This window comes from Dermacentor andersoni, chromosome 4 (assembly GCF_023375885.2).
Source record: "Dermacentor andersoni chromosome 4, qqDerAnde1_hic_scaffold, whole genome shotgun sequence".
NCBI classification, from domain to species: Eukaryota; Metazoa; Arthropoda; class Arachnida; order Ixodida; family Ixodidae; genus Dermacentor; species Dermacentor andersoni.
The window spans coordinates 93,595,910-93,619,641 of record NC_092817.1 but is presented as its reverse complement, the minus strand read 5'-3'; the positions used below and the strand labels follow the sequence as shown (position 1 = coordinate 93,619,641).

General features: G+C 43.0%; 2 protein-coding genes across 3 annotated transcripts in view; both read left to right on the top strand.

Moving 5' to 3' along the window:
* The window catches only part of LOC126536475 (tudor domain-containing protein 7B-like), a 127,372-nt gene extending 109,604 nt beyond the window's left edge, over positions 1 to 17,768 (top strand). For both annotated transcript variants that reach the window (XM_050183450.3, XM_050183451.3), the window contains exons 21-23: positions 1,518 to 1,950; positions 6,131 to 6,266; positions 14,664 to 17,768. In XM_050183450.3, the coding sequence (XP_050039407.1) occupies positions 1,518 to 1,950; positions 6,131 to 6,266; positions 14,664 to 14,896 (802 nt within the window). In that variant the 3' untranslated portion in view covers positions 14,897 to 17,768. The remainder of the gene's footprint in view (positions 1 to 1,517; positions 1,951 to 6,130; positions 6,267 to 14,663) is intronic.
* Positions 17,769 to 17,863: 95 nt separating this feature from the next.
* The window catches only part of LOC126536481 (sorting nexin-17-like), a 39,865-nt gene continuing 33,996 nt past the window's right edge, over positions 17,864 to 23,732 (top strand). Inside the window, exons 1-3 of the mRNA XM_050183464.3 lie at positions 17,864 to 18,528; positions 20,042 to 20,116; positions 22,685 to 22,802. Coding sequence (XP_050039421.1) covers positions 18,469 to 18,528; positions 20,042 to 20,116; positions 22,685 to 22,802 — 253 coding nt within the window. The 5' untranslated portion in view covers positions 17,864 to 18,468. The remainder of the gene's footprint in view (positions 18,529 to 20,041; positions 20,117 to 22,684; positions 22,803 to 23,732) is intronic.

Here is a 23,732-nt window from a genome sequence, read left to right as displayed (position 1 = left end):
GCAACAAAATGTACCAAAGTGAGTGCGAATCTCGTCTTCAGTCTTTGGCGGCCCACTGATACTTTTTACATTTTATATAATTGCACATCCAATTCAAGTCTTCATAATTAAACAAAACATGTTTTTGCATAATAAAGCTAACACAGCTCTTTACGGGCTGTTTTAATAGGAAATGAATTTTTATTACAGACTGAACAGTGCTAGTCAGGCGTGTCTTCAAAGTTCTCTTGAGAACGATGCCAATCTGAAGGCACCATATACCTGCATGCCCATGCATACAACAGCCCAGCAGCACCAGATTTCCCTCCAGCTAATATAGTGACAAACTCTGATGCTAGCCAACGTAACTATGACCAGGGTCAGTTCATAACCTCTGCTTTAGAACATCGCAGAAAAGTCTCTGTTGCTGGGTTCTTTGTACATATACATTGTGAATAAGCAAGTACAATGCAAAGATCTTAAATGTGTGCTAAATTTTATACCAGTAGATAAATTTTCTTTAAAAAATTTTAATCATGCAAAACTAGTATCGCCACTTTTTGTTTTTATTTTCATTTTGTTCATATTTTTCATGCAATAGTAACTCCCCCCGCCCCCGGCCCCGCCTTTGAATCGGTGTCGTTTTTTTTTCTTTCTCGGCAAAGGCAGCAACCCCACACTTGGTTCACTGTTTTTTGACCAATAGGTCTGGTGGGCCGATCCCCGAGATTGTGCAGTCTACGGTGCAGTGTGGTTAAATTTCGACTTGGGCAGTGCCCGCAGCATGCTGAAAAATCTCAAATTCTCTGAGCTGGAACTTACGTTATCTCGACACAACCAGGTACACACATTGTTTGTTTAGGTGATGTTAAAAGCCCACTAACAAGAAAACTATTTAATTACTAGCCCTACGTCTTTGCCAAGATTGTGTTAGTGATATATACTACTCATCTATAACAAGTTTAGCCAAAGTGAAATTTCATTGTTGTTGGCCTTTAAACACCAGGGCTGCAATTTCGTAGCAAAACCTCTTCCGTTGCTATTCCTTTTCGTGTTTTTCAGTGGTTAGAGCAATGCCACGCCTGCATTATCAATGGGAGCGGCTGAATGTGAATGGTGCATAATAATGGTGGCATAGAATTGAGCAGAAGGCATTGCTATGAAATCATAGGCCAAAATGGACCAGCAGCCTACTGAGCATCGTTTTCAATGCGGGGAGGTGGATGAATGAGTGTCTAGCCCTGGTCCACTGCGATTTACTCCTGTTTTCAGAAATGCATGTTTACATGAAGCCCATGCTTGACTTGACGTAAACAATGCGTGGTGCAAACGCGCCCAAGATGCTCATTGCGTTTCCTTTGGTGTGTTCACGAGAGACATAATTTAAACCAACTCAAATGTGGGCTTCAAGCTAAGATGCCTTTCTGAATATGGGGGCTAGTGGTTCCTCTTAATTTTTCAGGGTCAGCATTCTGTTTCATGCTGTTGTGTCCCTGACTATATCATGGAATTTTTGTTCCCTTGCATTCCCTTTGCAGAGGTTCTGGCGACTTTTCACCGCCATCAAAAATGAGTGCATCGGCGCCGACCATTGGGCCTTCAGGGGATGGCCCAGGCATCTCCAGCATTACCTCGCCATCGTCTGAGCTTGCGGCACTTAGCCTGATGTCGTCGCCTGAGCTGGACGAAGAAGGCTTGCAAGGCAAGCCCCTTGCAGCACCTGAGCTCCCTGAGGTCGGGGATTACCTGGACGTCAATGTAACGGAGGCTGCCAACCCACTGAACTTCACATGTCAGTCGTGGACTCACGGGGCACAGCTGGATGCCCTGATGTCCGAGATGCAGAGTTTCTATGCTGCCGAGGGCTCCAGTGCCTTCCCTGAAGGCCTTCCCGAGGCACTGCTGCGCAAGGGCCGCTACTATGCAGGCCGCCACATGGACAAGTGCTGGTATCGTGTGCTAGTGCAACAGGTTGGTCTTGCCATCGTCCTATCCTTTAATATGGTTCGGCAACTATGGAGCTCTGCTGATTAGCATGAAGTTGCTGGTTGGATTCCCAACTGTAGCAGCTGTACTCTAGTGTTGTGGAATGCCAATACACACATCTATGTAGATTTCAATGCACATTAAAGGTGCTGCTTTGAGAAGTTCATATCAGTTACTGCTGCCGCATGCATTTTAAAATATGGAGAATAAACACATGACATGTAACAGTGCAAGAAAAGTAAAAATTTTTGTACTCTGTAAATGAGAAGGCACGAGGTGTGCCTTGGTTTGCACTGTAAAAGCATTATTCTTAGTTCAAAAGCATGTATACACTCACTCACTCACTCACTGAAGAAACTTGGAGTGAAAATTTTTTTCCCTTTTTGAGGCATCAAGTTGCTGTCGTTGTTTACTGATGAACAGCTATTAGGGGAGCTTCCTGAGTAATCACCGCCATTGGAGCCTCCTAAGTAATTGCCGTCATCAGGGAGAGGTTCATAATCAGCGGAGTCATCACTATGTTTCATGTCATTGTCACTTTCAGTTATCAAGTGTATAATTATTCTTAATTACTTAATATGAGAGGCCGTGGTGATGAATAGCTGCCATCATGCTTCACACTTGGGAAGCCTGCTAGAAACATATAGTGATGTGAACAATATATGCTTGCACAAGAGGAAACAACTACAGTAGAGGCTCGTTGATACGTTCCCATTACATATGTTTTCCCGGCACCAACGTTCACAATCGAGAACACAGAAAATGACCCAATAGAGTTACGCTCATGTTTTACCGGCTCCCAGAAAACTCAATTTTATAGCACCAATGTTCAGTACGTCGCCAAACTACGATCGCATGATACATTTTCTGGCCACTAGATCCCATGTGAACAAGAAAATGTGTGAGGCGGGATCGATAACAGTATATAGCTGCCCGCCATGGAAGCTTCACCGCAACACTTGCCTGCTCGTCTCACGTGAAAACGTTGGCGCCCACTCAGTTTCTCATTTCGGTACCATCAAATCTCCGAGTTCGTCGCACGTGGCATTCACAGCTATCACCACCAATCTTTTTGCGATAAGCATCTTCGCCTATCTATTTCGAAATGCGTGGTGTCGTCGAAAATGTAGCGCACGCTTTTATTTATTTATTTATTTATTTATTTATTTATTTATTTATTTATTTCTTTATTTGTTTGTTTATTTGTTGTGAATACGTTCAGGGCCCAAAGGTACTACAGGAAGGAGTGGTATGGATACAACGTGTGCAGTGAAATGACAGAAAAAAAATGTTACAAGGCATTTTCCAAGGCGTTCTTTAATCATTCTGTATCTGCAATGGCAGCAATGGAGGAGGGAAGGTGGTTGTTCTTGGAATGAAAGAATTATGAGTTGGTGCAACACAATGACAAGCTTACTTTGAAAAGTTGATCAGTTCTAGCTGAAACGTTGCAAGGTGGTGGAAAAAGAGTTACTTTCAATACTTGATTGTAGTGGTGGATTTTATGAAAAAGAGTCAGGCAGGAGCATTTGCGGCAGAAGGAAAGGTTCGATAAGTTAAATGTTCTTTTTATAGACGTGATGCTAGAATGACGGGAGTAGTTAGACAAGATAAAACGCACTGCGCAATTCTGAACTGCTTCGAGGGCAAGGATGAGAGATGTTTGACTGGGGTGCCATATGTGCCATATGGCACATGCGTACTCTTAATTTTGAGCTGACAAGTATTTTGTAAATCATTAACTTAACAGGAGATGCTACAGTGGAAAAATTTCGACGCAAATAGCCAAGCGCATTGCGGTTCGCATTGCTACTCACATATTCAGTATGGATATCTTGGGACAGATTAGACATGATGTGAATGCCGAGATATTTTATAACAGTATTCTATAAGAGTCAGCGGTGGGGGGGGGTCAAGGAACATTGCTAAGGAAGTAAGTAAGCATACTTTGGAGTAGAAGAGTGGCTAGAGATATGCATGCTTCTACATTTACTTGGGTTAAGTGTCATAAGCCAATTAGTGCACCAATCAAAAACCCTGTCGAGGTTACGTTGAAGTTCAAGGGAATCTGTATTGTTGGCAATCTTTTGGTAGATTACACAGTCATCTGCAAAGAGCCGGATAGTTGAAGTTGAAACGCAGGAAGGAAGGTCATTAATGTAAATTAAAAAGAGCAAAGGACCGAGAACTGATCCCTGCAGGATGCCAGATGTTACTGTGGTAGAGACTGAAGAGAAGTTATTTGCTGTGACATACTGGGCGCGGCTAGACAGAAATTCTTTTATCCATGCTAAGACATTGGAATCTATATTAAGCTGACTAAGTTTGAAGGTAAGTAAATCATGCAAAGCCGAATCAAAAGCCTTTGCGTAAACAATGAATGTACAATATGTTTCAAATCCCAGGTCTGCATTAGTGAGCAGGTCATTAGTGAAAGACAGCAATCGCGTTTCACATGAAAACGTCTTGCGGTACCCGTGCTGGGAATTAATAAAAAACTATTGGACTCAAGGAAATCTATGAGGTGCGAGTACATTATGTGCTCTAATATTTTGACTAGAATGCATGTTCATGAAATGGGACGGTAATTATCGGGAAAATGTACATCACCTGACTTATGCACAGCAACAACGTTCCCTATCTTCCAGTCCGAGGGCAGTGCCTGCATTTGTAATGACTGTTGAAAAAGTTTCAATGAGCGATAAATATATTTTTGCACACTTCAGCATTTTTGATGAAATGCAATCGAGACTTGCGGCTGACGAGCTTGGAAATAACGGAAATACTGTGGTGACACCTTTCTAAGAATATGTAGCAAGCTTGTGGTTTAGCACTTCGCAGCACTTATTTGATGTCACCAGTGTGCCGGAATGAATTAACTGAACATGCATATTTTTTGTGCCATTGATTATGCGCCAGAACTTGCGAGGATTGGAGGATAATAATGATGGAAGTGTTGTACCGAAAAATGTCGTCTTGGCATTTAGTACTGCAGTACAGTGCTCTCGACTTACTTTGATATAAGGCGTCCAATGATTGGTCTTGTGTGACAGCTTTGTGTGCCTGAATACCCGCTGCTTTTTCTGCGCAGTCGTTTTAAAGAATTAATTAACCATGGTGAGCAGGAATTTGATGGAACTTTGCTTCTTTGCACTAATTGGTCGACCAGAGACAACAGCTTGGTCTTGTAGAACAGCCAGTTGTCTTCAACTGATCGCTGCTCGAAACCAGAAAAATAATAGTCCACAAAAACCTGTAATTTCCGGTTTATGGCATCGACGTCTGCTTTGCTATAATCCTGGAGAGGCAGATGAAGCATTTGCTCCCCATGGCTGGAGCTTTTCATGACAGCGTCGTCCCACTGCAGGCGACACTATCAGCCGTGGGGGCGGAGTGGATGCGGAAGCGTGGCTGACAGCCCGTCGTATTATGTCGAAAAGCGCAATGAAGCTGTCACCTGTTTCGGTGAATTTTGGGGCAAGATTTCAGCATTTCCAGAAGCTGTTAATGGCTCAACGATCACAAGCTTGTGTATGCGGACGAAGGTGCCGCAACCACAGAAGAGCTTAGAACGAAGTTTTCATCTCCGATGGTGTGGATCAGTACATTAGTGAAGGAAGCGTGAGGAACTTGGGTCCTGCGCCCACCTTCTCCAACGTGATGCATGTGCTCCTGCCCTGTTTCGGTGCTCCTGCACAAACATGGATTCTGTCTGCAGCCACCGCTGGCAGCCTTCCATAGCTACAGCATGAAAAAATGCATGCTTTCCTGGACAACGGAGATGTTGAAGAAAATGATTCGGGACTATTTTGTGCCATAGTAGGGCTGAAATTAAGTCCATTTTGTCAATAAAGTGCTGTTAAAGATGGTGTGTGCTATTATGTTGTGCAGTTATTTAAAAGTTGTTTTTTGGATTACATAGTATATCAAACTGATTTCCATATTTTTGTGAGTTCATTATATGCAGGTTTGGCTGTACTCGCACGCCGGCGTTTCGCTCTCTTTAATAGAAACAAGTTTACTCCCCAATCAGTAATAACACCACTTGATGATCATTGGTTCTTGTTGGGCTCTCTGCAAATTGTCGATGTAGCAATCTTGCTTTCTCATCTGTGGTGTTTGTGCAAAGAGTAAATGGGGCTAAATGATATCTCTACCCAACTAGGTGCAGGGGCCACTGATGGCAAGTGTGTACTTCGTGGACTACGGGGACTACGGCATGATGCAACCGTCAGAGCTGCAGCCCCTGTGGCAACGTTTCAGGCACCTGCCAGTGCAGGCCATCCAGGCATCCCTTGCTGGTATGTGTACCGTTCGCTAAGTCACATTGTGGCACCAAACCTGCGTGTGGACTTTTACTAACTGTGTGACCATGTTAAGCCAGAAAAAAAAAAAGAAGTTGGTTATTGTGCACGTAATGTGTGCCTAAATCTATTTAGATTGTTGAGGTAAGTGGGACATAAAAGGGGTGATTTGAACTATAATTAGTAATGCAAACATCCTGTTCAAATTGGTATCTTCATACAGGTATCTATGCATGGCATCATAAAAACTTGTCTTTACTGCAACATCTTATGCTTATGCAAGGATCTTTTATTTTTTCTAGACGTACTATGTTATTGATTCTTTTGCAGTGGTTGCGTGTGTCAAATCCTAACGTGTCATCTGAGCCGCATTAAACTTCGTATCCTGCAACTTGTTAATATGCTTGAAGTACCTGTGCGTTGTTTTGTACATTGGAGAACTGGAACCATGGAATGTTTATATGAGGGACGTTCTGAAAGTAAGTTTTGTCATTTATTTTCAACGGAAACGTTATAGCCCAAAAATATGCACCATGGCATCATGGACTGTACACCATAGCATCATGGACTATATACCTCGTGCTATTGTTCCACATTGTCACCACCGACATTGACACATTTGTCCTAGCGTGCAATCAAGTTAAAGAAACCACTCTGGTAAAACTCGGTGTCCTGCGATGCAAGGCCTGAGGATGACCTCTTCACCACACACGATCTGTAGGTGTTCATGGATGACAGACACACTAGTCCCACGTGCCCATCCATGCTGGATAACAGCGTGCATTTCTATTGGAGACCTCATTGTCAGCACACGTCTGTCTGCCATCTTGATTTGTACTCGAATAACCCTGGGCACACCAGTCTGCTGCTACTCTCTCGTCTTTGGCACCCTGCGCATGCATCATTCCTCCTCTGCTGACACTCTTTCCGTCGTTGAACCAGCAATACGCGTGGATTCTTGTGGCGATTGTTTGCTTCACCTGGTGTACAATCTTCTCTTTAGAACAAAAATGAAACTACTTTTGGAACGTCCCTCATAGTAGAGCCAGACAATGCTTTGAAGGAATCAAAATTTTAAGTGTAGAGGAACGTTAAACCAATGTTCTATATGTAATAGCAATTCTGAAAGCTTCACTCTGTGATTAAATTGGAAGCTGGGAAATGTACTGTATATAAGGGTGCGCAAATATTTTAAAATTCTAATACAAATTAAATATTCCTTGTTATTCAACTTGAGAATTCACTTTTCTAAGCTGTCGAATATTAGTTTCTTTAGAATATATGAGGTATGAGGTATGAGGAATATCACACCATCAAGGGCAAGACCTGTTCCAAATGATTATGCTGCACGATAGCTGCAGTTCCACACGAGCACCAGTTCCTTAGTGAATGCACGGGCAGACAACTTCTGCTCAGTAATTTCCGTTAAATAAGAATGCCTCGCTATAAGCAACCTGCATAAGCAGCCTATATACGAACTTGTTCTGATTTATAAGTTGGCATGTTTCACCATGTTTGAATCTCTTGAAAACTATATGCAAGGCTGTAGTATCAGATGTCTCTCCTTCAACGAACTCAACACTGTAGATGCGTCTGGTAATATGCTGTTCCCTTGTTTCATTACTCTCATTGCCGTGGTGAGCCAGATAATTGAGAACCATTGTTTATCATTTACAAGCTCCTCAGTTGTCCGGACGTCTAATTGTGGACGGTATTGCAGTTGAACCTTGATATAATGAAGTTGGTAAAGTTGCCACTTTAATTCATTATATCAAAATTTCGGCATATTGAAATGTGACTTCTTCTGCAAATTAGTATCAAGAACAACGAATTGTTCTTATATGAAAGGGGGCATAAAATTTTTTTAATGATGGGGTAATCAGGAAAAATAAATTAAAAAAAAATTATTTTGTTCAATTTGAGAGTCTTGGACCATAGATAAGGCTTCATACTGTGTCGACGATATTGTCACATTGCCTGTGTGAGGCAAAGCCTGCAAAGCTTCTGTGTCCACTCCGCCACCATAACTCACCTGCAGTGGGACAATGCTATCATGAAGAGCGCAGGCAGAGGATAGCAAATGCTTCACCTGCCTGATGCTTCAACATTTCTCTGATCTCTGAAAGTCAAGATTGAACTACCTGTAGCGCAATCTGATAGTGCACGTGAAGCCACAGCCATCTTGGCTACACAGATTACCTCCAGCATAAAGTGCACGGGTCGTGTCTGCACTCAGCCTTGCTGAAAACCATGCGGCTGAGCTAAAAGAGGGGAGACACACGCTCAGCTGCCTGTGCTAGCATGTGCTTGATCACATTACCCCGCTCATGCTGAAAGACGGTGCACATCAAAGACGGTGTGCATCAAGCCATGCTTTACGGCATAACCCTCATACCCACAGCACATGGTGCACAAGGCGTGATAGGATCTTATTGCATGTGGACTTCATACGGAACATGACATGAGAATCTCTCAATGCTCCGCTTCTGCAGCTACGCTCTGTCATGCAGTGCGCATATTGAAAGATGCATTCACAAGCAGCTACAGGTAATTCAGATATCTCACCATCTGCGTCTATGGCAGTTTCCATTTATTGCTTCGTTATCCCTTCGAGTGGCAGTGAAATTTTGTTATATTAAAATTGCGTGCTGTATAGACATATTCATTATATTGAAGTTCAATACGCACGTTGTTGTATTGAGAAGTTATAAAAAGCAACATACTTCACTATGTAGAGAATTTAGTCATATCGAAGTTAAACTGTACGTGGCTGAGTCAGTATATATAAGCCTGATTATTTTTACAGTTAAACCTCATTAAACCGTAGTTGGCCGGAGCTCGGAAAAGGTACTAAACGGTAGTACTGCTTAACCGAAACAGCATGAGATCGCCCACTTACCTGTCAAGAATGAAACTATGAAAAAGGGCAGAAAACAAAGTATTTATTAACTTCGCGTGACAAAAGTATGTGAAAGTATTTTCATTTGATGCCATGATGGGCTAGCAACGACGACGGTGGTCTCAGACTCGCTCATGCTGCAAGCCAGCTTTTCCGCCAGTCCCCTCTTCTCAGCAAACACCCGCATGAGGCTGACCTAATACACAGCATCTGCCACTGTCGAGCCTGAATCGCCCGTGCTGACGCTTTCCGTGTCGTCCTCATCACTGTCATTAGGCAACACTTCGGCAATGACAGAGGCAACGATGGCGAAAAGTCGAACCTCGTAGCTAACATATTTTTGCGGTTGCAGCAGCATTGCCGACCAACTTCTCCTTCACATTCCAAAAATGCCACACGCCGTAGTCAACGGTAGATCCCACTCGCGTTCCTGCACAGACTTCTTCGTGCCACGTTCGACAGCACGAACTATATTCAGTTTTCTGCTATGCTGAGCACTCGGTTTTTGCCCTAGCTTGTGTGACACCACAACACCGGCCACAACGCTCAGACTCTGGCACAGCGTCGAAATGATGCTGATGTTGACGTGGCTTCACCCTGCCAAGCGCCCTCTGCGTTTGCACTTGGAGGCCGTTCCGATCTCTGAGGCTCGTTGTTCACCAGGCCGACGTACCACCGTGATTTTGTAACGAAAAGTGGGAACACTACATGTTAACCGATACATACGCAATAAGCTGGTACGGTTTATGCAGATACAAAATGCAAATACAAAATTGAAATTGAAATTGAAAATTCAAATTGAAATTATATTCAATGACTGTTGAGTTGGGGATTTGACTTTGCTACTTGAAAATGAAACAACTGTTTAAGCGGGTATGGTTTAATGAGGTGTTAGTGTATTACAAAATGTACTTTGTGTAAATATCATATTTCATGTTTATTCAGAAATTAAAAAAATTATTCAGTAGTTCATTCAATATTCGGTGGTCATTTTTCTTGCATATTCGTATTCTACGTTATTCAGACATTTCACTAGTACTCGAACAACTGCAGTTTTCTTATTATTGCAGTACCTTGGTTTGGTACACTTTTTTTGGACTAACATTTTAACTTGTGTATGTGCTGGGTAGACGCTGGTGACTGCCTTGTCCCATTGGCAAGTGATTTACGCTTTGGCAGGCACGAATGCTGCTTTGTATTTTCATGGGATAAAATTGTGTGGGAGGGAGGGGGAAAGGTGGGTGCGCGCAAGTGTGTGTGAGAGAGAGAGAGGCATAGAAGTGGACTGCTACAGTTAAACGCACTTATAACAATCCCATGTAAATCGAACTTTCAACTATTACGAGTAGTTTTTCAGCACCTAGAAAGTTTGGCAAGGAATTTGTTGACACGTGTACTTGTTTATGGGATGACCGCATTTCATAATTTAACAAATGCTATCGCTCAGCGCAGGACGTGCTTGCATGTATCGGAAGTTTCTGGAATGTTATCGATGGTTCTATCCGCTGTCGCCAAACCTTGTGTAATCTGATTTCATGTATGTGCGATGCGAATGGTGTACAACTTTCTGGAAGACATGTGGGCACCAGCGATTACTCTGGAACGTTCGATGGGGCTCATGTATAAAAGCTGACGAGCTTGACCTGCTGCTCAGATTTTCAACGATCACCGACTGTGTTCGCCACTACCATTCTTTGAGTGTAGCCTGTTTTTGAGGGCACAAATTCGCCCAATGAAACACTAGTTTCGGCCTGGGTGCTGTCCTAGTCCAGAGGAAAGGCGGGCTTGAACAAGTGATAGCTTACGCTAGCCGGTCGCGGTCAAGAGCAGAAGGCAATTATTCTACAACCGAAAAGGAATGCCTCGCCATCACTTGGGCTACAGCAAAATTCCGCCCTTACCTATATGGCAGGCCATTCAAAGTCGTCAGCGACCATCACGCATTATGTTGGCTAGCGAATTTAAAGGACCCTTCAGGACACCTGGTGCGGCGGAGCTTCAGACTGCAAAAATATTACATCACTGTAGTCTAAAAGTCCGGACGAAAACACTATGATGCCGACTGCCTATCACATGCCCACATTGACCCGCCACCGCAAGACGACGAGGTTGACGATGCCTTCCTTGGAATAATAAGTGCAGAAGACTTTGCTGAACTGCAACGAGCAGACCCAGAGCTAAAAGCCCTCGTTGAGTATTTGGAAGGGAACAGCGACGTTGTCTCTAGGGCATTTAAGCGAGGATTGCCTTCATTTTCGTTTCAAAACAACCTACTCATAAAGAAGACCTTCTCGCCAGTCCATGCCAACTACGTTCTTGTTGTTTCCTCAACACCCTGTCCAGTAGAACTGCACGCCCTACATCACGATCTGACCGCTGGGCACCTTGGATTCTCCCGGACACTATCGAGGATACAGGAAAGGTATTTCTGGCCGTTCCTGACCGCCGACGTCGCCCGTTACATCAAGACGTGCCGAGACTGTCAGCGACACAAGACACCACCGACAAGGCCAGCGGGATTACTACAGCTGATCAAGTCTTCTTGCCAACCATTTCAGCAGATCGGAATGGATATTTTGGGACCATTTCCAACATCAACATCCGGAAATAAATGGATCGCCGTGGCGACGGACTACCTCACCTGCTTCGGTGAAAAACAAAAGCTCTGCTGAAAGGTAGCGGAGCCGAAGTGGCACAATTCTTCATCGAGAACATTCTGCTGCGACCTGGTGCCCCAGAAGTCCTCATCACTGACAGAGGAACGGCCTTTACCGCAGAGCTCACCCAAGCCATTCTGCAATACAGCCAGGCAAGCCACAGGAGGACAACTGGCTATAACTCGCAGACGAATGGTCTTACGGAGCCCCTGAACAAGACCCTCGCCGATATGCCAGCAATGTACGTCGACGTCGAGCACAAGACTTGGGTTGCAGTCTTGCTGTATGCAACCTTCAAATACAACATGGCAGTGCAACAAAATACATAGATCACGCCATTCATGCTGGTTTACGGCAGGAGCCCTATGGCGACTATGGACCCCATGTTGTCACATGTCACCGACGAAGAAAATGTCAACGTCGGTGTCTATCTCCAGCGCGCCAAAGAGGCCCAACAGCTCGCCCGCCTGCGCATCAAGAACCAGCAGAGGACCGACAGCTGGCACTACAATCTTCGACGACGCTACGTGGAATACCAGCCCGGCGACCGTGTTTGGGTTTGGACCCCGATACGCCGACGAGGACTTAGCAAGAAGCTTTTACCTCGCTATTTCGGACCCTACAAGATTATCCAACGCATTGGCGCACTCGACGATGAGGTTGTGCCAGACGTCATTTCGCTATCACAGCACCACCGCTCATGACCTGAAATAGTCCGTGTTCTGCGACTTAAGCCATTTACCAGTGCTAATGAACTTTGGGACTTTGCATAGCTGAGCTTTCGACTTCCTTTGGACTTTGTTACTTTGGACTTAGTTTCTTTCTCGTTTTGTTACTTTTTCTTAGTAAGTGTGCTTTTGTTTTTTTGCTCTCCTTTTATGTTTACGGCATCGGGATGATGCTTTTTTAAAACGAGGGTATTGACACATGTACTTGTTTATCGAATGACTGCGTTTCATCGTCTAACAAATGTTATCGCTCAGCATAGCACGCGCCTGCATGTATCAGAATTTTCTGGAATGTTATCAATGGTTCTATCTGATATCTGTGGTCACCAAATCTTGTGTAATTTGATTTCAATCAACCGATTCTTTAACAGTATTGCGCAAGCGTCGACTAGCCAGCCAGTCAGCGCCTTGTAATGGCATGAAGCAATGAGATCTGCAAGAGAAAGATAGATCAGCAAGAGATCAGCAAGATCTTATAGCTTTGTATCGTTAAAAGGCCTGACTGGCCAGCCGGTCAACACTCGCGCAGTACTGTTAAAGAATCGGTGTCTGCACATTACGCCAAGGTGTCTCTAAAACAGCCATGCTATTGTTTTCTGTGTGTTGGTGACCAAGCTGACAAAAGCCAAAGTAATGTTCCTGTTGCCTTCTTTGCACTGGTGTGGACTGCACCTGTGTCTGTATCCTACACATTTAGCATAGCCTATTTTGTATAATAACGCCGGAGGACTTTGCTGAAAGAAAGGAATTGGGCAATGCTAGTGGATTGATACCTTCCAATTCCTTTCTTGCATACACACCTATTTGCACGAGTACAGTTAAACCTCGATATAACGAACTTCAGTATAACGAAATTGTCGATATAACGAGGTATTTAACTTTTCATTACATCTGGTCCATAGAACACCATGTATTTAGAACCTCAATATAACAAAGTGTGTTTGTACGCCATTTCAATATAACGAAATTTCACTGCTGCTACAAAGGAATGCTGAGACAATAAATGGAAACTTTGACAAACACAGATGGTCAAATGATTGAATTACAAGCAGTTATTTGCAAACATACCTCTCAAATCGCGTGCCATGCTACAAGAGTGCAAGCCAAAGTGAAGCCACAACATGTTCTGTAAAAGTTCAAATGCAATAAGATCTTCTCGCGCACCGCGCAATGTGTGCTTTAGGTATGAGTGAAAGTGTGCGAGGGTGAGAGAAGAAAGGTGGTGTCTTCACGACTGCCACCTTCCTGCGTGAGCAAAGGGAAAGAGGGGTAAGGGAGTGAGCTTGCGGTAACACGATCAAGCTCGCGCGAAGGAGCAGGGGGGTAAGTTGGCGTGCGTCTCACCGTTGTTGAGCAAGGCTGTAAACGCGGCAGCTGAGCGTACAGCTGTGCACCCTGCTTTAGAGGTAATCTGCTGCATATACAGAGAGTGGGCATGCCAAGACGACATGGCACCATGTAAGCTGCCTTGCTGCACCTTTAGTATTAGAGGTTGCATAAGCTCGAGTTTTGGTGACCCATTGGAGCGAGAGGCAGACTAAGCATTCGCTCTCCGCTTCTGGCACTTTTCCTTATAGCGTCATTCAAGAGTGGGCGACGCTATCAGCCGCAGGGCTGAGTGCACGCGAATGCGTGGCTGACTTCGCTTAATTCATACTACCAATGTGAAGATATCGTTGACGTGACATGAAACTGTATCATTCGTCGCCGACTCCCAAATTCATCAAGGTGAACTGTTTTTTTCATCCAAGCTTGCTTTTTTCGATTGCCCGACAATTCAGAAAATTCTGCGGCCCCTTTCCATGTAAGGAAAATAGATTGGCAACTGTACTTATTTGCATAAAAGATCAAATTTCAATAGAATGAAATTTCGATATTACGAAGCAAATTGCTGATTTTACAAAGTTCGTTATACCGAGGTTTAACTGTATTCGAAGTGTGCAACTTACTGAGCTGATGGTATTGTTCCATGTCGTATACAGTATTCCTGGTCAGCAATGAAATTCAATATCCCTGAAGTTTCTGTGCTCCAAGAATGGCTGTGGGCACTTGCTCATACAGCGCGTAATGTCTTGCAAGTCTGAACCTTTTCCTTTCTTTATCTTCCCAGGTGTAGAACCTGTGCAGAACGACTGGAATCCGGTGGACTGCATCAACTTCCGAAACATTGTAAAGGACAGGCAGTTTGTGGCGCGCATTGTGGCCAAGAGGCCCGACACCAAGACGGGCGTCGAGGGTGCCCAGCACCTAGTGGTGCGTCTCGTCGACACCTCCAGCAGCGATGACGTTCACATTGACCAGCTGCTTGCCGAGCGCAGTATTGTGCGCCTTGTCTCAACCTGACATGTACCATACGGTACACAATCAGCTTTATAGCTACTGCTTCTGGAAGCTTTGAACCCTCCCCTCTAATTGTCACGCCTTACTTTTTTTTGCACAATTTTCCTCTATATCATCATTGCCTTGTAACAATTTTTTTGGTTCCCCTTCTTGAACTGATGGAAAGGGACAATGAGTATGCGTACCTATTTTTTCTGTTGTGTTTCTACTACTGGCTAACTTATTATTGCTTGCAAGTTGCAGGCAGGTGCGAGATGACCTTCCACCATTTCTTTGTGCCAGGGGGTATCTGAAACAATGTTTTACTTTGACTGCCCCCCCTGCAGCCCTTTGGTTTTATTAACTTTGGTCATCATGGTCTGCACCTACAGATTGTTAAATAGATGCTTCGATCTACTCATTTTCACCTCATTTGCAAGAGTAACTTTAATCGGTGGTAGGCCTCAGATTCTCTGCCCAAACATGCACATGCGAGGCCAACATTCCCGAGGATTCTTCTTTGTGTGGCATTGTAAGTAGAAGAAATGCCAGTTGATGCACTTTGCTTTCTTATACTTTTTGCCAAATTTTGTGAAAGCTAGTTTCTACGTTATGTTGCCTTACCGGACAGTTGCCTCTTGCTAGTTTGTGCTGAATTTGTGTGTGTACTTGCAACTGTAAGTCTGCTGTTTTCTCTAAAAGTTGTTTCACGCCTTTGGGCACCAGTTGGGTTCACTTTTTTCAGTTGTCTGAAAACCTTACATTCTGGGAAAGAAATGCCTGATGTAGAAAGTGCATGCTTGGTGACTATGCACTACACCCCCCCCCCCCCCCCCTCCCTACGTCCCCTTCCTGAGTGCGATGCACATTGTGTGCGCATATATGTAAAGATGTCATGTTGAGCATATACACAAGCTTGTACAGTGCTGTTGGCACAGATATATGCATTTCTGGGATTCAGGGCCTTGTAATGCTCAAGATTTATTTCTCTGCCTTCTGGTGACCTCTTATAGGTAGTGTGCTATGACATGGCCAAAACCTACCATTGTGTCATCTGGAAGTGTTGGTCATGACCTTGCTGTGCTTGTTTAGCATTTTTAGTGGAAGCACTATTTTCTATTGCTGCCGTGATAATGGCAGAAAAATCTTTATTTGCGAATAAGCGGTATTAAGTCTCAGAAAAGAGGGCGGGGGAATGACGCAATGGCTGCTAAATTTTCGTTTCTATGTGTGTACATGTTTATTGTGCCAGTAACCACACTTCTGTTCTTTTGCCTTTTTGGGTGCTCTGTGGATTGTAGGGACAAGCTCAACTTTCTCCTTATGCAATAGGAATAGTACTGTGATCTATTAAGGAACAATCTTTGCTATGAGACCACCAGATGTGCAGTGCAATTCATCAGGTTTGAAACATACAGAGGTTCATAGAAACTGGAACATACACTGGATAACCTGTAAAGCAACGTGGTGTTCAGCGTGGGTTTAGGTATGTGCAGCACTGTTTCACTCAGTAATCTCGAGTTTTGCACATGTGTTGCCTATGATAGAGTGTTGCATGGGGCTATGAGTGTTAACATGCTTGTTTTTATTTTCCCCCATATATGTGCAATATATTGAATTATGGATAGCTTGTATTGATTGTCATGCTTGTGCAACCATCTAGCCACTCTCCTCTTAAGCTTTCCCTAAGGTACCACATAGGCTTATGTTTGCTCTTATATCCCTGCTTGGGTGTTGTGATCTCTTAAGCATTTTTTCATTGCAGCAAGTAGGCTGCTAATTTTGGTTTGTATTGTTTGTGCTGTGCTTTGACAAATTATTTGATGTATAATATTTTATTTAAATCTTTGTGAGTTTGCTTTCGTTTTTTAGAAGCAATTCTATAGGTGACCTCTGTCTTTCTTTGTGCTATTGTCTTTCAAGTTATGTCACTTAATATGAGTGATGGGACAATATAGGTAGTTGATTACTGTGGGCATAGCAATCATTAACTGTTATTTTGCAGGTATTTTCCTGTAACCTCGGTTACATATATTTCACTATATGTTACTCTATTGTGGCACCTTAAGTATGTGTTTAACATGAGTGTCACATGGTGCACTTTCGATTGCGATTGAATTTCTTAATTGCAATTGCCTCCTTTGCGCAAGCAGCCACTCACAGTTGACGATTGCGATCCAGATTGGGTTCAATCGTGATAGAAAGTGGCCATGTGACATCGGTATAAGATATGGTAATAAGCTCTGCATTGTTGCAACAGCATTGCAGAACGCTTGTTACAGCTTTGTATTTAACAGTAAAATCCTATTTAACATTTATAGTATGGTACAAGTACAGCAGTGCTTTGCAACTTACGGAGGAAATATTAAAGTGAGCACTGTAGTTGCTCCTGGATACTAGTTCTAGAAACTAAAGCAAAGGTCTATGGATGCATCATTACTCTATGGATGCATGATGTGATTATCATTATTTAATTAGTGTAACAAGTGTGTTCCTAAGTCACTTATAAAAAAGCTCTGTGTTGTCAGAGACAAATATTAACTCAACCCTTTTGCTACTCGAGGGCACCTGGCATCAACATTTAGCTGTATCATTGATGATTAGGTATGCAACGCTGCAGTGCGTTAACATTTGGCCTTTTTTCTTTTTCTCAGTGCTGAGAAGTTACTGCTGCTCTCATACTCAGTGCCGTAAGCAAGCAGATGTTGGTGCCAAGTATTCCTTTTTCAAATTAGTTCCTAGATGCTCCTTTGCACCCATGTATAAGTTCTACATGTTGACATATGTGTATAGGTGCAGGAGAATGCCAAACAACAGGAGAAGGAATGTTACTGAGATCTGTACGTCCACATTGCTTATGCATTTTTCTACAATAAACCTGCATTCCAAATTGTGACCAAGCATTGCGTTTGTCCTACCTCTCTAGAAGACGGCTAGGTGTTGAATGTGGCATGTGCCGGTAACACAAATGGGTATTTACCACCTAGAGCAACGCCACGCATTTTGGAAGAAATCATTTTCTTGGAGAAAAAGAAAGACGCGCAAACGAAACTTGACCCATGCACTACGCCGCCCACACACAGGTGCGTACATTCAATTGCAAGGTTTACAATCGTGCCTTGGCCCAGACCCACTTTTGTGGCGCACGTCAACAGCATTACGTGGGTTGGTTATATTATTAACTATGTTCCGTGGTAGAAACTTAAAACAGCTGGCAGCACAGCGGCTATTACGCTACGCTAGCGCGCTGCCGCTGGGACTGCTGCAGATACCAAGCCCCCAAGCCGAGATGTGCAACGTGCCAACGGTTTTTTTTTTTACATTTTTATTTTAAAGTGTTCGTATTCAGCAGCCGTGCGCCAAGTATTTAGCATGTCAAGCAGGCAAGCTTACTTCTGTTGTAGGTTTCCGTAGAGCTTTGCGCTATTTGCATTACACTGCGCAAGGACACAACCATTGCGGCGGAGGACCGCGGTGTAGGGTCGTCGTTCGGTCCAGGGGGAATGGCCAGCCGAAACATATGTAGCAAAAACATAGCTACTGCTACTTATTTTGTTCTCCATGTGCTCTGGTGAAGCCCCGTTGCTTGCTTAACGATGCATTTTTCCATACCGGATACGCAAGAACTTAAAGACGAAAGCGGCTCCACATACGTCGTAAGTAAAATTCTTGCGATCCGAGCAGCTTTGTTGAGGAACCCCGCTGTGTGTCGAGTTGAGCGGGATCGCGTAGACCGTGGCATAGTTGAAGTTTGTCTGGATTTTTGATGATCGGTTTTACCACTACTTGCCGCCACTCAACTTTTGAGGTGCACAAGCACGTGGATCTTGGTAGCAAAAATTCAGTCAACTCGCATGTGTGTTTCGTAACTTGGGTGGTTTAGAGAACAAGTGAATGTTTTCTCACTACAGCTGTTCATTTCGTCCACTACACATCACGAGCACTTCGGTAGTTTGTGTATCATATGTAGGTGCAGGTCGTTCTTCCTTATTTCGGAACCATCTAGAGCTCGCCGTATTAAACGCAGTTTTCAAAGTAGGCCACTGCTCCCGTTCTCCTTTTAGTATGACTGTTGTGGTTTAAAACCAAAAAACAGTGATTGGGAGACAGCACTTCAAAGTTGTGTAACTTGCTGCGCAGTCCTTTCATCTGTGATCGAGCGTTGAAAACTTGATGAAAAAGTCCGCATTAACACCTTAGTTATCTTATTTACATCTCGAAGGTTTGTCACTTAAGATGAAGACGCGATGTGAAGAGAAGTATTACGTTGATGCTTCTCTACCACAAGATGTTCAAGTATAGGTGAAAAATTCATCGTATCACGCATTTACGGAGAAAAAGTGTAACGTGTTTTATTTTGTTACATGGCGCCATACGAGACGTAGGATACGTATACATGTATGAACACAAAAATGTATAATAACATGTACAGATCAGTGTAGTAGTAAAGCTTGAGAGACTGACAGCTCCATACACTGATGTATATTTCGTCATATAAAACGCAGCATAATTGTGAGGATCGAAGCATCTTTCATATTGTACGCTGTGCACTGCTTGAAAACTACATGTGACATTGTAACTTAAGCTTGTCAGCTTGAAATAAGGGCCGGTGACATATTAGGAAGTTGCCACTGGTCGGAAAAAAAGCTTTCCTATGTTTCTGCTCAAATGCTTTTTTTATTTATACACATCACTTCACATTGAAGAATTACTTCAGACTGCCTGGTACTGTACTTGGTTTCAGAATGTAACAAAGCCTGCATATACCAAAGTAGGGCACGTGAAAGAGCTCATGTGTTTTGACTATGTTTAAAAAGTTAATTACTGCTCAACCCTGGTTATTTGAAGCTTCCCTTGTGGCAGGGGTGTTAGCTCCTCAATGTATAGCCTTTTGCAAAAAAATACTGGCTAATCCACGCATTCACCACATATACATTTGTTTGGCTTTGTGGTGCAGTTCTTCTGACAATCCAGACATTCTGTATGGCAATAGGAGAGTCCTTTTATTTCCCAAGGGTGTTGTAACCTATGGCATACAAATTAAACTCCTTTAAACCGTTGCAGGCAGCATAGCAGGCAGCGTAGCCCATATACGTTTGACAAAGACTGTACAGATACCAGGGCTGTGCTCTGTGTAAATTAACTCTGGTGTGATGTTTCATCCCTCAGGCATATAACATACACGTGAATGGAGCCTTTCATTGTGCCGTTCGCTATAAGCAGCTCCACAGTCTGCATGATCAGGTGAGTAATTGCTGGAATTGTTCACTTGTCATCCATGTAAGAATGAGGAACTGGCATTTCAGTCCTCGGCTACATCCTAGTAAAGCAAGGGTGGAGTATGGAGACCTGATTGTTGAGTGTTATTTGTTGCGATAGCTCTGTTGCTGTGGCTTAATGAAAGCAAGCTGACAGTTATGGGTCGTAGGTTCGATTCCAGGCCACAGCAGCTGGATTCTTGCAAGAGAGGAATAAAAAAATTGTGTGTACCAAGGTCTGGTAGGGAATTAAAGAACTCCAGCTGAACAACACGGATCAGGAGTGCTTCACTGCAGCACCTGTCATAGTCCCTGTGTTGCCTTGTGGCATTAAATCTCTTCGATGTATCTAGTGTAGTGCTTCTACAACCATCATTTGTTAAACAGGTCTAGATTTAAGCAGAATTTTGAATCTCTTGCAGAAGGTGCGTGGTTTTGCTGCAGTGAGAATACGTGGCTGTCTTTTTCTTCATTGTGTGGCTACATCGGTCATGTTATTGAGATAAAATAACAGGCTTGAAGCATTTTATTCTTCTTTCATGCAAGGCTATTGAGTTTTCATTGCTGTCAGCCCGTCTTCATTGCCAGACATAGAGTTTCTCACTACATTACCTAGAGGGAAATCTGGCGCTGCTGCACTGTGGTATGCATGGGAATGCCGGTATATTGTGGATTCGGATTGGCATCGTTCTCGTAGAGACAGGACACCTTGAAGACGCGCTTGGCAAGTACCGTTCCGTCTGTCACAATGATTCATTTTCTACTAGAACAGCACGTGAAAAGCTGTTTTAGCTTTATTATTATGCGAAAACATGTTTTATTTAACTATGAGAACTTGTTATTGTGTGTACGACTACATGTTACGTAAAAAGTATCAGCGGGCCGCTAAAGTTGGAGAACAGATGACAAGGTTCGCGCTCGCTTTGAAACAGTTGGTCGTCTGTTCTTGCTTTTCTTCGCTTGGTCATACATCGTGGGTGAGTAAAGATGCAATATGCATGAATGGAAACATTTTATGAAGATTTTACTTTGAGAACGCGTTATTTGCGTAGCCATATCCACGTTTTAGACGAAGCCTCTTACAACACCAGCCAACACGAGCTTCGCAGACACATATACCGTCATTCCCTTGACGGCACGGTGCCCCCTTAAGAAACTCCCATAGACGGTGGCGCCAGATTACCCTCTAGGTGTTATAGTGAGAAACTCTATGTTGCCAGGCACACAAAATGCAAATAGTTTTGAACCCTCTCCTGTTCAAACTAGGAGGGGAACAGAATAGTTCTTTCTTTGTTTTATTTATATTGCTGTCAAATGTTTCAAACTCGGTTTCACAATCATTTAAGAGGGAAAAAAGGTATAAAATGTTGACACTAATTGTTATATTACCTGTTAGAGGCATATTCCTAAAACTAGTGTGTAAATTAGATCGAATGGAACCAGAAGATGTGTCATGGGATGCTGCGAAATGCTTTCTGCTGGCAGCTGAGCCCTTGTAGAAAGGAATGTGTGCCAAGAAACATAAGTTAGTATACTGACTTAAGGCACTAGAATTGTAAGCCAGGCAAGTTTGTGCTTGTTGAAAGGAGCTCCGAACAGCTCAAATGACAAGGGACGAAGAAGGTAGATGCGATCAAGTGTTGGCATGCAACCAAGATTTATTTAGGAAGAACAATAATTATATATGTGTCAAGAGGCCATTGAGCATGCATGGAAACAATTCAAACAGAAAAAATCAGGAGTCATGTTTTGTTTCAGTTCCTTTCATTTTTCACTCTTCTTGCTATGCATAATTGGCTGGCATAAAGCTGCACCCTCGCTATTGCCGGGGTCAGCTACTAAGCAGGGCACATGAGAAGAAATGAATTGCCCATGAAAAAAATCCTTAAAATGTACTGCCCCAGGTTATGTTATTGGCCAACAAAGTTCAGGACCTTTACCATGCAGAACAGCTGAAGGTATTTCTGGAGTTTATTTTTCCTTTTTTTTTTTCATGCCTATGTGAGAAGCCATGAGTTTTGTTACAACATAATATCTCTGTTTATTCAAACAATGGGATGCAGCCACACACCTTTCACTGCAAAGCCAAGGAATTGATAATTTACTTTTTAGACAAAGGCTCTTTCTCTTGATCTAATCTTATATTGAAACATAATTCTATTTGACCTATTTATTTTATTTCACATGTGATAGTGACCTCCTCTATGCATTAAATTAATTATTTCGTGTGTCTGGTTGATGAGTCAGGCTTGCAGCTTCTTTGAGCATTTGTAATGACCAATTTAATTATGCCTTTTGCCTTACACCATTGGCTCAGAGGCTGTGGTGCCACCGTTATCACCGAAACTGCTCACTTGGCATGGTACATGATAAGAAAGGAACAATGGAAAATGAAATGAATCATTACATAGTATGATGCCTAGTTTCTCACTTGTGATCACATTTGTCATTTTTTGAGGAGCTTCTTCGACATTCCAGTCACTACACTTTGCAGAGTTTGCATATTGGTTCTGTAGAAAAGGTTGCAGAATAGTATTCAATCTTCATTTTTCAGCTAAAAAAGGTGTTTGGATCAGCAGCACTCCCTCCGTTCCCACCGAAAAAGCTGTTACCATTGACACCGACGCAAACTGAGGAACGACGAGGATTCCTTGAAAAATACATACAGCTAGGTAGGTGTGTGTGTGCATGTCAGCTGTGATTTTGGTGTCAGTGTTCATGTGTTTTGTGCTTGTCTGTATTGCATGCGCTCATGTACAGTCATGAGCAACATAAGAGGGTTTGTTTAATTCATTTTTAAGCAACACTTACTCATTACATGTGGGTTCGAATCTCGCATATCAACTTCTTGCCATCACGTATATAGCCCCTCTCAACACACAAAAATATTGGCTTTGATCAGATGTTGGGACGCTTCCAACACACATGCTTGTGCGTGCTGCTCTTTCTTTTTTTTTCTTTTTTCTTGTGTTTGTTACATCAAGTTTTGTGGACTCTTTTGTCTTTATAGCACTTTTCTTTTCAGTGTCTGTGTACTGAGGGCAGTTCTTCTTTGGCAGATCACTTGAAGGAACTTGCGCGTTATTTTTTTGAGGGGCAAATCTTTGAGAGGATGGCAATGTTTTTTCCGCATGAGCCGAGAGAACCTTAAGGTAATTGTAGTATTGTGGACAAATATGTTCTGGTTAAATGACCAGTAAATATCCTCAGGTGAGAGCACTGAAGATAAATGTGACAATGAGAAAGTCTAGAGAAAATGGTTTCTGTGGTGATCGCCCACAACATGATGGTGTCTGAAGAGTTTGCGGAGTACAAGAGCCTTGGAAGTTTTCAGAAATAAACTACTGCAGGATTGTTCACGCAAGTACTCTTTCTTCAAAGCACCGTAAAATCGCAAAATAGTTCCCGACTGGAACGACATCTAAATGGGTTAATGCTCATAACTACAAAGAGTGAAGATATAACATGTAGCCTTCTCTTTGCATATTGTCTTGTTTAACATATTTATACAAGGAATGTGTATACATGTAGCCACTATGGTTTTCTGAAAGCAATTCTTATGTTGCAAAAAAAAAAAAAGCAATTAATTATTAGGAGCATGT